Source organism: Borostomias antarcticus, assembly GCF_949987555.1.
Source record: "Borostomias antarcticus genome assembly, chromosome: 5".
NCBI lineage: Eukaryota > Metazoa > Chordata > Actinopteri > Stomiiformes > Stomiidae > Borostomias > Borostomias antarcticus.
In genome coordinates, this window is record NC_140238.1 from 27,149,213 (window position 1) to 27,162,882 (window position 13,670).

The following is a 13,670-nucleotide window of genomic DNA, read 5'->3' on the forward strand; positions in this document are numbered from 1 at the left end:
GAAGGAGAGTCGCTCCTACATGACCGAGCTGTACAAGCTGAAGACCGCCTACGAGGAGACCCAGGACCAACTGGAGACCGTCCGCAAGGACAACAAGACCCTCTCAGGTTAGACACACACACGCGCACGCACACACACCTACCGGCAAAGAAAACCTTCTCAGATCAGACACACACACATGTGTGCACTGACGCACACATACCTACCGCGACAAAGCCTTCTCATGTCAGACACACACACACATGCAGTCTCTTGTCTCACGTGGTTCCTCGGTTCCTCAGAGGAGATCAAGGAGATGGTGGACCAGCTGGGCGAGGGGGGGCGGAGCTTCCACGAGCTGCAGAAGTGCAAGAAGAAGCTGGAGGTGGAGAAGGAGGAGCTGCAGATGGCGCTGGAGGAGGCAGAGGCTTCGCTAGAGGTCAATAGTGCTGTACTAATACTGTACTAACACTGTACTTATACTGTACTAACACTGTACTTATACTGTACTACCACCACTCTACAACTCAGTGGGCGCGTGTGCACGTTTGTGCAGGTGGAGGAAGGCAAGCTGATACGCGTGCAGCTGGAGCTGGCCCAGGTCAAGGCCGACATCGACCGCAGGATCCACGAGAAAGAGGAGGAGTTTGAGGTCACCAGGTGGGAACACACACACACACACACACACACACACACACACACACACACACACACAAAGACACGATAACTGCTGGCTTTGTATGTGTACTGGCGTTCTATGCAAACATGTCCCTGCCATCCAGGAAGAACCATGCGCGCGCGGTGGAGTCACTCCAGGCCAGCCTGGAGGCGGAGACGAAGGGGCGCACCGAGGCGCTGCGGATGAAGAAGAAGATGGAGGGAGACCTGAACGAGATGGAGATCCAGCTGGAGCACGCCAACAGGAACAACGGCGAGCTGGTCAAAACCCTGAAGAAGATGCAGCAGCAGATCAAAGTAGGACACGCACACACACACACACACACAGTATACAATGTGAGAGTATTAATTAACGTAGCCATTCATACGTGTACTCCATGCACCACTATTTGTATTCTGTAATACTGTAGATACCTAAAAGTAGCGCCAAGTAACGTAATCCATCCCTTGAGTTGTCTCTGTCTCCCCCCAGGACCTGCAGGTGCAGATGGACGAGGACAGCCGGCAGCACGAGGAGCTGAGGGAGAAGTACTCCCTTCAGGAGCGACGGCTCTCCCTGCTGCAGGGCGAGATGGAGGAGGTGCGCGGCGGGCTGGAGGCCTCGGAGCGCGCCCGCAAGCTCATCGAGCAGGAGCTGGTGGAGACTACGGAGAGGCACAACGAGATCTACATACAGGTAGACGGGGCGCGCGCGTGTGTAACCGAGTGAGTCATGAGTCCTCGTAAACTCTCGTGGAGTGAGGGTTGTCCTTCGAGGTGGTGGTAGCGAGTAGCGGGTGAAACTCACTCCCCTAGTATAAAGGATGTGCTAACGACCCTGCTGATAGGGATATCTCTCTTGACATAGTTGTTAGCACATCTGACTTGCAAGCACAAGGTTGCAGGTTCGCGTCCCGCCGTGGACAGAGAGCACTGCCCTGGACGCGTCTACGCGTTTCGCAACCCAGTTTAGCGATAACACCATTGAGTTTAGGGTTAAGGAAGACCCTAACCCCTAACCCTACACCTGACCCTCACCCTAACCCTAAACTCTATGGTGTTCTTGCTAAACTGGGTTGCGAAAAGTAATCTCGCGCCCTGGACAGAGAGTACTACCGTTACACGCACACACTCGAGCGGACCACTTTCATTGCAACCGTCTGTTTCTCTCTCTGCCCTCAGCATCAGAGCCTGACCATCATCAAGAGGAAGATGGAAGCGGACCTCGCTCAGCTGAGTGGCGAGAACGAGGAGCTGATCTCGGAGTACCGCTCGGCCGACGAGAGAGCGAAGAAGGCAGTGGTCGACGTGAGACCCCGCCCCCGCCCTCTCGAAACAACACAGCCACATAGATTCACCGATACATGATGGTGTGTGTGTGTGTGACCTTGTGTGTGTGTATGTGTCCAGGCCACCCGTCTGAGCGAGGAGCTCCGTCAGGAGCAGGACCGTAACATGCACCTGGAGAAGGTGAAGAAGAACCAGGAGGAGCACCTGAGGGAGCTGAGCCTGAGGCTGGAGGAGGCCGAGCAGCAGGCCCTCAAGGCTGGCAAACGCACCATCCAGAAGCTGGAGGCCAGGGTGAGGATACACACACACACATATACACTTAAGCCTTGGTTATACTCCCAAGCAGACGTGTGCGAGGACAGCTGCGGACGCATAGTAGCCGTTCCACACATGCAGTGTAGCACAGCTAGTCTCTTTCAGAGAGCACATAGGCCAGCCACCTGGGCAGCATGTGTTAAACTGTTTCTATAAAAACCACTCCACATGCATAAGTTTGAGGATTTATTGTGACAATAAATTACAAAAAAATGACCTGCTTGTGAATGTGTTATATACCCGTAGTTTTGAATCGGGGTACCTCGACAACATGCCACTGGCATGCAGAGTTGGTGTCCTTGTAGCGTAGCGGGCGGCCATGAAAAATTGGAGGCACTCAGATGTCCACCCCGAGCCTACACATACCCGTCCCACACACACACACACACCGCTGACATCCCTTTTCCCTGTGGTGTGTGTGTGTCCAGATCAGGGAGGTGGAGGGCGAGCTGGACCAGGAGCAGAAGCGCCACGTGGAGACGATGAAGATTCTGCGTAAGGGAGAGCGGCGCCTCAAGGAGCTGGTCTTCCAGACCGAGGAGGACCACAAGACCAACCAGCGCATGCAGGAGCTGGTGGAGAAGCTCCAGAACAAGCTCAAGTCCTACAAGCGGCAGATCGAGGAGGCGGTGAGTGGGGTTACAGTCACACTGGCATGACGGTGATTCACAGCGATCAGGGTAAAAGGGTCATCTGTGTGTGTGTGCGTGTGTGTGTGAGCAGGAGGAGCAGGCCAACACCAGCCTGTCCAAGTACAGGAAGACGGTGCACGAGCTGGACGACGCCGAGGAGAGGGCGGGCAATGCGGAGCTGGCGCTCAACAAGATGCGCACGCGGAACCGCGCCTCGGCAAACAAGGGCTTCACCTCCGTGGAGATCGTCCAGGTCACCAAGCCCACCAGGGGAGGGCCGGAGTAGACAACCCAACACAAACACACACACACGTATATATATACCACAGGTGAGTTGTGTTCTTGCACTCACGCCCTACACACTCGCTGATGTTCGTTCGTCCAGTGTTGCCTACGTAATCTACCAATTGTTTCTCTCTCTCCCCTCCGCCCCCCACACCCCCCTCCAGAATGACACACACCCACTCCACCTCCGATGGACCTAGGGCTGAGGGAGAGGACCGCCTGCACACAGCGCATGTCTTCAAAACGTCCTGAAGTCCACCGGGAAAGTCTTACGGCCGCGAGAAAAAGTCTTAAACATCACTGATACAGTCTTAATGTCAGAGAACGTCTTACGTGTCTTTCTACTTATGTACTCTGTCTTAGGAGGGATTGTGTAGCTGTCTCTGCATGTTTGAGTAATGTCTATGATTGTGTGTGTGTGTGAGTATGCTGATAGTGTGCGTCCTGTCCCGTGTCCTAGTGCGTCCATGCTAGGTGATGAGGGGGTAAAGCTGTGTTCTCAAATCAACGATAGAGGGCCCACCTGTGTGTCGCTCCTGTGTGTGCGCCTGTGTGTGTGCCAGCCTGCTGCTGCAAAGTCTTAATAAACCACAAGCGAGCTAAGACTTGTGTTTTGTCCTTTCATCCGAGAGGGAGGCTATCCTCCCCAACCCCGCCTCCCCCATGTGGCGAGGCGAACTGGACGGAATGACGGAGACAGACGCTTCTGTCGTACATCAACATGGATTTTATTTTCATTTAGTTTCAGATGAACATTTCACATTTTATACAAAATCATTAGAAAACATCCGACAGTCCAACCCAACGACTGCTTCCCACCTCGCACTGAAGGATCATGGGTAATGACCATGCAACTGGACCAGCGACCCAGCGGACAAGCTCTGGCCTGCTCGACCAACACAAACACCAACCCCAGGTTGACTTTACCCCTAAGAAACCCTCACATGGCTAACCATACACTAGCCCCGAGTTTCTAAAACCTTGAAATAATTTTGTCGGCACGACCTGACAATAAGTCATAAGTTATCTTGTCACAACTAATAAAGTATAGAATGGTGTAGGACCTCATTATTATATCTTGCGATCTGGGTCTTTGTTCCACTAAAAAGACCCAGGTATTGGTAGAACAGTACCACACCCGACACCGCGCATGTTTCTTGTGCATGACACAGATCAGGTGGATTGGTTAAGTGGATTAAAATCAATAACAGAGCTAAATTAACTAATGACTGCAGGCCTCGGAAGCAGAGGGGCGGGGCATGTCCACTGAGCCTCTGTCTGATTGGGTAAAGTGAGCAAGGAGTAAGCTAATGATAATGTCTGCTAATGTACATGCCTATCACACAAGCTTCACTGTTCAGCCCACTCTCTCTCTCTCTCTCTCTCTCTCTCTCTCACTCACTCTCTCTCTCTCTCTCTCACTCACACACACACACACACACACACACACTCTCATACACAGACACAAAACACCTCAGTCGATGTCAGAAGCCTAAACTGAAGCTTGAATGACACGGTCAGACACAAAAGGATGCCAGGCTTGAATTCGCACACGAGGACAAAGAGTGTGAGTCTGTGTGTGCGTGCGCGTGTGCGAGAAGAGAGGGTCAAAAAGGACACACACTCACACACAACGTATTAAGATCAAACGTCTCAAAATACACAGCTTTATTTAAGCCAATGGGGGGGAGGGGTTAACTGTAACCATGACGATGAGCAGAGAGGCACTTACACTTTCATCATCACTTTCATAAAAACACTGAGCGTGTGTGTGTGTGTGTGCACGTGTGCATGTATGCAGCGTGTGCTTGTGCGATCGAACACAGCACTATGCTTCTGATAGAGGTCCGACATGCATACTTACAAACACACGCACGCGCTTACGAGCGGTCCACGTTGTAGCATGTTTTCTAGCCGTCTACTGTTGGCACATGTACATGCAAAGCTACAGACACGCCTGCACAGCCACCCTGGGGGGCGAGAGGTCAACTGGGCAGAGAGAGGGAGAGAGAGAGACAGAAAGAGGGAGAGGGTAGAGGGAGAGATGGAGGAATAAGCAGACATGTATACGTACAGACAGAGACAGACAGGCTCTAGAACGCCGAACATTTGAACGCCCCCATCTTTAATCCCTCGCGCCCCACCCCCCTCCTCTCATGTCACATGTTCATAGCAGCACCACCGAGGGGCCCTCCGATTAGTTGCTGTAGCGGTCAGTCAGTCAGTCTCCAGGATGAGTGGCGGCTGCTCGTTCTCTTCGTCCAATCGCAGGTCGTTGAGGTCATCGTCTAGCCCCGCCCCCCCCACTGCTCCCTGCTCCTCACAGTAACCTAGGGTCGGAGGTCAAGAGGTCAGCTCCCCTCCCATCTAGTTCCACTGAAATTATATATGTGAAACTAGGACCAGTGAAATCCATGCGTCTACCCATGGCAGGGACGCTCCTACCTTTAGTCACAGCACTGCTGTAGGTCTGGGCCACCAGCGGACGCTCATGTGACCCCTGCTCCAGGATCTCATTGGGCACTTCGGTGCTGCCGTCTAGTCTGAGGACAGACGAGCAGCGAAGATGAGTGTGAGTGTGTGCGTAACGTGTGTGAGTGGTGTTTGTGTGTGCGTGTGTGTGTGTGAGCATGCATGTTACCTGTGCTGTTTCATGAGTGTGCATTCCCCTCCTTCCTGAGGGTCCAGGTTGTACATGTACAGGTAACCATCAGAAGCTGCCACCAGCAGCCGTGGAATCTTCTGGATACTGAAACACGCACGCACGCACGCACGCACACACACACACACACGTCAGTATGAACACATACATTCCCCGCAGAGCAAGGGAACACACATACAATCAACACACAAACAATGATTCATATCTTATTCTCTTTAAACTTACACTGGCAAACCAAGTTATGACTGTGAGTGTGTGTGTGTGTGTGTGTGTGTTTACACAACAGTAACTAGCGTTTCCCATACATTAGTCTGGAGTCAAGCGCCACAAAACATGGGCAGAGGGGCGGAGCCAGCGCATTAACCAACCTTTCAAATCCCACTGCATTTGAACATTATTTCTTCAGGAGCATATAGTAATTAAGTAATTTACTGTAGGTAATACACTTTGCCGTTTGTGTAATAAAAGTGGAGTTAACGTGCAAGAAAGTCCAAGTAAATTGCGCCTTGTGTGCCAGATATGCTACTGACAGTTCGCTAGAGTGCAAGACTTAGCAAAACTTGAAAAGTGGAAATCTCTGGTCAGTGACTAATCAGAGGCCAAATCAGCTTCTCCGCACAGCCCACTATCTGTGAGGGCCAATCAGCATCCGGTTGAAAATCCGATCAAATTCTCAATGGTGTCCACGAATATCATAGTAGCTCGTTCCCAGACGTTCCTGACGCAGCGAGAGCTTCTAGGAACTCAGAATATCCATTCATAGACTTGGCGGCCCACCACGGCTTACGGATCCACCGTCACAGTTTCATAATGAATCCTTCCTCTTCCTAAATCTGATCAAATACATTCTTGCTACTGCTAACGTCATGTATTTGCAGCGCGCACCGTCCCTTCAACTGCCCCCTCTCACTCTACTACTAACAACCTTGTTAGCCCCACTTGCTTTTGTGGCTCCTGTCAACCCTGTGGTGTGGCTAGCTACTGTGGCTAGCTACTGTGGCTAGCCAACTAGCGGTGCAATGACTATAGCTAAGCTGACTCAAATCAACTTAAATCACACAACACTTTGTTAGCTCAACTTGCTAGCAATCTGTCTGCTACACTAGCTGCTTGTTGTCTCATTGACTTGTGATAGCTAGTGAATGTTAGCCTAACACACGCTAGACAGATCAGACACTTCTTGCCTTGTCAACCCCCCTCCAGACCCCCCCCCTGTTGTTGGTGTGCCTGTGTGTGTACTCACACCGCCAGGGCACAGATGTTCTTGTGTCCAGAGAAGGGCAGTCGTACTGTAGCAAAGGCTCGTCCCTGGGTGAACATCTCAGTGACCTGGGCCGGCAGGTATGTGGTGGACGCCATTAGGACCTTCCCCAGGTACCCTCCCCACGTAGTGGGCTCCTCCGCTGGCCTGCTCGACACACACACACACACAGATAGACGGACACAGGGACAGAGAGACAGAACACGGAAAATTAGGACACGCAGGAGCAGCAACGACAGAGATGATGTTCATACTCTACGCCTGGCAATATATTCGGCGCACTTACTTCTCTTTCTGTGTCTCTAGTTTGAAGATGTGGACTGTCTCCGTGTTGCTGGATGCCGACAGGTAGAGTCCCTCCATACTGAACGCCAGCGAGCAGATGCTCACACACCTTCAGACACACGCAAATATTACACACACACACACACACACACACACACACTGATCCTGAATATCGGTGAATGAGCTGTGGATAACTACCTCTTGACTCCCCGTCGAAACTCGAACAGCTTCTGTCCCTCTGGGATGGAGAACACGCGGATCACTGTGCCCTAACAGGAAGAGAGACAGAAAGAGATGTCACACAATTGTGTATAGCAGACGCAGTACAACATCTAAGTGCAACAATGGCAAGTGTCCTACCTTCTCAGAGGCTGTGGCCAATTTGGTTCCACTTGCATCGAATGCCAGCGCCGCCAAAGGACTGTCATGTGCAGGGATCATGTTGGCCGCCCGCTGGTGAGAAACACACTCACATTTAACTGCACGCCACGATACACAATTTTACAGGTCCTACCTACCAGACTCAACCTCTCTATCTGGTTTATTTCCACTCAGGTTCCTCATTGCTTGCATCACACCACAGAACAGGTTACCGAAACACTATCGCATATCTTGAATGGCTGTTATGCTTACAAAGGAATGTACATAGCACGTCATGCTAGAATAGTGAACCTAATAATAATAATAAGGACATATCACACCTCTCCCCAGCATCAGTGAAAATGTACACACATGCCTTCGTCAATGCATCTATGTTCCATCTCTGTAATAACCAATATGCCTTTTCACAGTTGTCTGCTAACACACCAGATGTTGTTGTGGTTCATGAAGAGTCCAGAGAAGTGTCTGTATTAGAGATAGCATGCACCTTTGATACAAGCCCCGAGGAAGCCTTTATGACTAAGGTCTTTTAATACCAACCTCTAGTAAATACCATCTCAGAGCTAGGCTATAGGTGTATAAACACTACTTGTTTTTATATTTGGCAGCCTTGGACATGTTCATAGGTTGGTTGTCAGAGGACTACGTCTACTTGGGAGCTAAAAGGCTCGCCAAGTACTGCTCTGTCTCTGCAATTATTGGCAGCCGCCATATATGGCGAAGACGTTGCTACTTGTACCCATGAGTGATGTGTTTTATATGTGAAAGACATTGTCCATGTTAATTGAGAGTGTAGACTAATCTGTGCCTTTAGTATTTGTGTCCCTGTATGCATTGTTTATTATGTGGACATAAATAAATGATTAATGCGTGTGTGTCTGTGTGTGGTAACCTACCAGATTCACAGTATCAAACACTTGGACCTCTCCTATCGTGGCGCTGCCTGGGTATGCCAGGTAACAGTTATCATTACTGATGGAGAGAGCACACAGGCCTGGGGGAGAGAACACACACACACACACACACACACACACACACACACACACACACACACACACACACACACACACACACACACACACACACACACACACACACACACACACACACACACACACACACACACACACACAGCAAAATTCAGCACTGATGGACAGAGTACTGCATCCAATGACAGCAGGGAGAATGTGGCCATCTACATTGAGCTACTGAGTTAGGTCAGGTAGGGTCAGTCTCACCTGAGGGGTTGGGTGGCGTCTCCCTGATGGTGTGCAGGACCTTCATGTCTCTGATGTTGTGGATGTACAGAGACTCCTCCAAACATACTATGAGCCTCTACAAAAGAAACACGCACGCACATCAATCAGTCATAGATACATTTGTGTTCCCTGTATGAAGCCTTACAATCTTGGATGAGTGTGTCTACAGTACGTGTGTGTGCGTGTGTGCATGAGAGCGTCTGTACCTGTCTGTTGAGCTTGACCGCCAGTATGGTGTTGGAGTAGCTGTAGTTGCAGATCTCGGTTCCCTTCTTGAAATGGCAGACTTTCAGCTTCCTGGGAGCCTTCAGACTGACGATGGCTACCAAGCTGCTGGAGAACAGACGCTCCACAATGCACACGTCCTCTGTGTCCGCTGAGTGGACAACACAGTCAATCAAAAACTCAGCCTGGGCAGGGCTTACATCAACACTCGTAATAAAACTGGAGGCTGACAAAACCCTTCAACGCTGTGCCTTCAGTGTTCTGCGTTCTCTGATCTGAGGTGACATGGTTCGGGTGTAATGATCCATCAAGATCACTAAATTAAGGTACATTCATCAGTCTGACACCTATCCAGTCCTTTCAGATCTACCAACACTGAAGTTGTAAACACTGAAGGGTTCAGGTCAGGATAGAAGACTCCTGAATCAATAGAAAGAATGGAAAAACGTGAAAGTTCTTAACACAACTTTACCATGCATTGTACATGGAATTTCTGGAACAGATATGTATTGCTTGCTGACTTAAAACGCTGAGTTATGGCGACAGCATTATGTGTCAAAAGTGATTTGTATAAGGTGGACAATAAAGTAATGATTCGGTGGTGATTATGTCATGTCACATGAGGGGTACCAAGCTATGAACAAGATATCTGATAACAAAGCAAGTGGTTTAGACCATATTATTGCTGAACACCTTAAATGTGCTAGTCCAAGGATATCTCCTCTCCTTGCAATTTGTTTTACGGGCTTTTGATTAATGGCTTGTTACCAGACTCAATGCTGTCTGTTTTGTTAGTGCCAATCATTAAGGACAAAGCTGAAGAATCCTGCTGCATAGAATAGTTTATTTACTCCAGCAGTTTGGGTTTAAAGCTAAACATAGCACTGACTTGTGTATGTGCCTTAAAGCTAATTGTAAACAAATATAAAGTTCAAAACTCATCAGTTCTTATGTGTTTTATTGATGCTTCCAAAGCATTCAGTCGTGTTAATCATAGAAATTTGTTTGTTAAACTGAGATGATTCTGAGTCAAGAAGGTGTCGAATTCAATGTGAGAATTCTGGCTTACAGGTATGTCCACCAGACTATGCAAGTAAATGGGGAAACAGTGTCTCAGTCCTATTTGAGGTTGCAGTGGTGTCAGTAGAGGGAGATTCTGTCCCCAGTTCTTTTTAATCTATATTAATGATCCAAGCAACTGAAAGCCTGTAATGCTGGGTGCATGATTGGTCATACTTTAGTGAACCATATTATGTATGCAGATGATCTTGTGGTCCTTAGTCCATGTAACGCTGGTCTTCAGCAGCTCCTTACTCTATGTGCTGGGTATGGTGTGTAACATCAAATACAATGTCAGAAGTGTTGTCTAGTTTAGTATATGTACAGAGTGTAGTATATGTACAGATGGAGTGAAGATGTCTCTCTTGTCATCTTGGTTTTATCAAACATAAGGTTTAGTACTACATGCTACCGATCCCAGCTGTGGAAACATTGGTACAGGGGTCTCTTTGTAAGACATTAATGTTGATTTTAAACCATGATCTTTTGCATGTAATTCACTGTATGTTATGTCATGTCTTTTGTCTGTACCCTGAAATAAAATTTGAATGAATGAATGAATACCTGAGCTAAGAGCATCAAAGATGGTGGGTCCTCTGTGAGAAGATGGGTAATGCATCAGTTCAGTGTAGCTGTGTAGGCCTAGTGGTCATTGCTGGTTATTACAGACTATGTTATATGTGATTCTCAGAAGTGATGTTCAGCATTGTCACTCCTCTTTGAACAATGGAAAATACACAGGTAACGTCAGTGAATAGGAGGAAAAGCCTAGCCTGGGTCCAGACCTTGGAATCCGCCCACTTCACCGAAGTTGGCTGATTCCTGAAGATATCAAAGGAGTATAACGAGTTGACAATTCTGTCTAATAAGATATCAGGCTAGGAATAGCCTCTACTGACTAAAATCGTATTGCAGGTGTTACAGAGGGAAGCGTGCATTTAACTTATTATATGGATGGCTTAAGTTATACAAGGTAATAGGGATACTCACTGCATTCATATATCTGCTCCAACTTGTCCACAGAAGACAGGGAGAAAAACTTGTAGCCTGATTTGGTGCCGACAGCTAAGGACCTAGACAGAGGGACACAGATACACACACAAGTGATCATAGCAGCAGACACACACACACAGCATAGGAACCAGAGACAAGATTCTGACAGGAAGCATGCTGAGGGGTCTGAATAGCACAGCAGCAAAACATTTCTTCACATCCTGGGTCTTTTTCTCCAGCTAATCTGACAGTGCTGTCTGTGAGATGGGATGGTGACAGACTTGCCTGGCTACGACAGCGGTCACATGGCCAGACAGGGATGTGTTACAACAGTGCAGGGTGGTGGTCAACTCGCCAGTAACAAGCTGTCCCCATCGCTACTAGTTAGCGCTAGATATGTTGTCTATCTAAACAAGCTGAAGACGTTAGCTAGTTAGCTACCAGCATAACATGACAGCAAACGAATCTTGTCGAAACAAGCAAACCAACGGCCGTATAAGCAATAGTAAATAATATATCCTTGGCTATAACATAACTGAAAATACGATTAGCTTTGACTGGCTATTGTGGCTAGCAATCCAAAGAGGAAGCTACGCTAGTTTGCGTAGCTACTGGCGCACGCTGTGCTAGCTACAGTTAGCTAACGTTAGCTAGCATGGTAATGTTGCTGCTGCTATGCTAGTTGGAGCTAGCTTGCTAGCTGACGTGATTATAAGCGTGGCTTTACTTTGACGGCTTTCCATATTTCTCTGCCAATGTCATCATGACAGTCGTCGGAATCTAGAGCAACCAAATTGGTCAATAAAAAAACAGTAAAACACTGATTTTGTAACTAATGCTGTTAGGCCATTCGACTCCCCAGCCTCCCTCCCCACTCCCCCGGCCTTCCTTACGTGTTGTCCTGGTTAAAGTTGGCGAAGAGGAGCTGGCTACAGCCAGCCTCCCCGCTCTGACTAGCCAAGTTCATGGGCTCGGCACCATCTACATGTAAAGCCCCGGTAGAAATAGCGGCAGACGGGGTTGGTTGTGGACAGTTCAGAAGATGAGCAGTTGAGCTTGCTTGCTAGGTAGCTAGCTAGTGTTCACGGAGCCATCGTTCTCCTTCTCTCTCCCAGTGATTGTTGTTGTTTTTCACAGTGGTTGTTGCTCTCGCTGCTTGCGCATGCTCCGTAGCTGCAGTGTGCGACAAGTTTGGGATTTAAAGGACCAGTCACATATACATACCGTATACAACATCTTTCTATGCATGTAAAACAAAACAATATCTGATTCTCATTCACTATTAGGAACAATTTACCGTTTACTTAGCCTGGATCCTGTGGTAAGCTAATACATATAAAACGGAGGTGTGATTTTAACCATTTCAACAGAGTTGCATTAAAGAGGCTTGTGCTCTCTGAGCACCCTTTCTAGTACGAAAATAATATATCAAGATCAAATATATAGTACAAGCAAGCCTATTAACACTTAGCTATTTACAAACAGCAATGCTACCTGCTGACTCAATCAAGTAGATGTCCAGATAGGCCACTGTGTCTTGGGTCTACTTAATTCACCACCTAAAGGGAAGTACGTAGGGCAGGTAATGACTTTTGTCGACAAACAGTAGTTGAACCAACAGCAGCAAAATAGCTAACGTTACAAGAATCATCAGTAGCCTAACGCTTTAGCCACCGACAGCTACTAATGTTATGGAAGCTATTGCTAGTTGTGAGCTCATGAGTTAACTGTCTATCCCTGTCTTATTGTGCTGGATTAGCATTGGAAGCATTGGAACTGATGTGTCCATGTGACAAGACCTATCTTCATTTATCAGACGTATTTCATGCCATTTCGGTTCACAGCTATTTCGATGGAATGTCTAACGTTAGCTGGTTCCGTCTTACTAACAAGTCCTGAAAAGAAACGAGCCGTCCCAGCCCATAACCAGGCTGGACCTTGTTCTAGTTCGGAAACGGCTGATTTGTAGTAAAGTCATTCACGTCGACAGGATTCAGTTTAAAACGCTGGTAACGCTACGCGAGCGCCCTCAGGCGGTGAGTAGCCGCGTTTGCTCTGGGTCGAGGAAGGCAACAGGTTGCTTTCACAAAACTGTTGAGGAGATTGACCATAGATAAATGGATTGATCAGACATTGATCGGTGACGGTGACGTAAGGATTTGGGCATTTTATTACCCGGCATGCTTTTCGATGTTCAATTAATATGATATATATATATAATCAATCAGACATTTTGTAACGTAAAATCTAAGCGTTCAAATAAAACTACTTTATGTAACACTGCATTTAAAAAAATATGATACTACTTTTATGGTTTTATTTGAGTTATTACTCAAATTGTGGTCAAATTACTACCAACCGTGACCCTAGGTCCTATCTGACGTAGC

At 48.0% G+C, this 13,670-nt stretch overlaps 2 protein-coding genes across 2 annotated transcripts in view; one reads left to right on the forward strand and one right to left on the reverse strand.

Annotated features, from left to right (window-relative positions):
- Window positions 1–3,159, forward strand: part of LOC311308758 (myosin-16-like) — a gene marked incomplete at both ends in the record, with an annotated part of 13,589 nt that extends 10,430 nt beyond the window's left edge. Inside the window, 9 exons of the mRNA XM_084437792.1 lie at window positions 1–107; window positions 282–418; window positions 536–639; window positions 762–954; window positions 1,130–1,333; window positions 1,819–1,944; window positions 2,047–2,217; window positions 2,670–2,870; window positions 2,965–3,159. The exon at window positions 1–107 is cut by the window's left edge and continues 110 nt beyond it. Of these exons, the coding sequence (XP_084293918.1) occupies window positions 1–107; window positions 282–418; window positions 536–639; window positions 762–954; window positions 1,130–1,333; window positions 1,819–1,944; window positions 2,047–2,217; window positions 2,670–2,870; window positions 2,965–3,159 (1,438 nt within the window). The remainder of the gene's footprint in view (window positions 108–281; window positions 419–535; window positions 640–761; window positions 955–1,129; window positions 1,334–1,818; window positions 1,945–2,046; window positions 2,218–2,669; window positions 2,871–2,964) is intronic.
- An 815-nt stretch (window positions 3,160–3,974) lies between these two features.
- Window positions 3,975–13,030, reverse strand: wipi2 (WD repeat domain, phosphoinositide interacting 2). Its single transcript, XM_084438549.1, has 13 exons — window positions 12,778–13,030; window positions 12,177–12,456; window positions 11,281–11,363; window positions 9,213–9,382; window positions 8,986–9,082; window positions 8,644–8,741; window positions 7,727–7,819; window positions 7,565–7,635; window positions 7,368–7,475; window positions 7,064–7,228; window positions 5,800–5,907; window positions 5,604–5,701; window positions 3,975–5,488 (listed from the first exon to the last, which is right to left on the reverse strand). The coding sequence occupies exons 2-13, from the start codon at window positions 12,248–12,250 to the stop codon at window positions 5,376–5,378; spliced, it is 1,278 nt and encodes a 425-aa protein (XP_084294675.1). The 5' UTR covers window positions 12,251–12,456; window positions 12,778–13,030; the 3' UTR covers window positions 3,975–5,375.
- Window positions 13,031–13,670: the final 640 nt, after the last annotated feature.

What these genes read in the sequence shown, in the direction of transcription:
- wipi2 (XM_084438549.1), bottom strand. Translation starts at nt 12,250, where the DNA reads ATGAACTTGGCTAGTCAGAGCGGGGAGGCTGGCTGTAGCCAGCTCCTC. An exon ending in CGGTCAAGCTCAACAGACAG is followed by an intron (nt 9,083 to 9,212) that starts GTACAGACGCTC and finishes TTTCTTTTGTAG; the next exon opens with AGGCTCATAGTATGTTTGGA. An exon ending in AACATCTGTGCCCTGGCGGT is followed by an intron (nt 5,908 to 7,063) that starts GTGAGTACACAC and finishes TGCGTGTTTCAG; the next exon opens with TATCCAGAAGATTCCACGGC.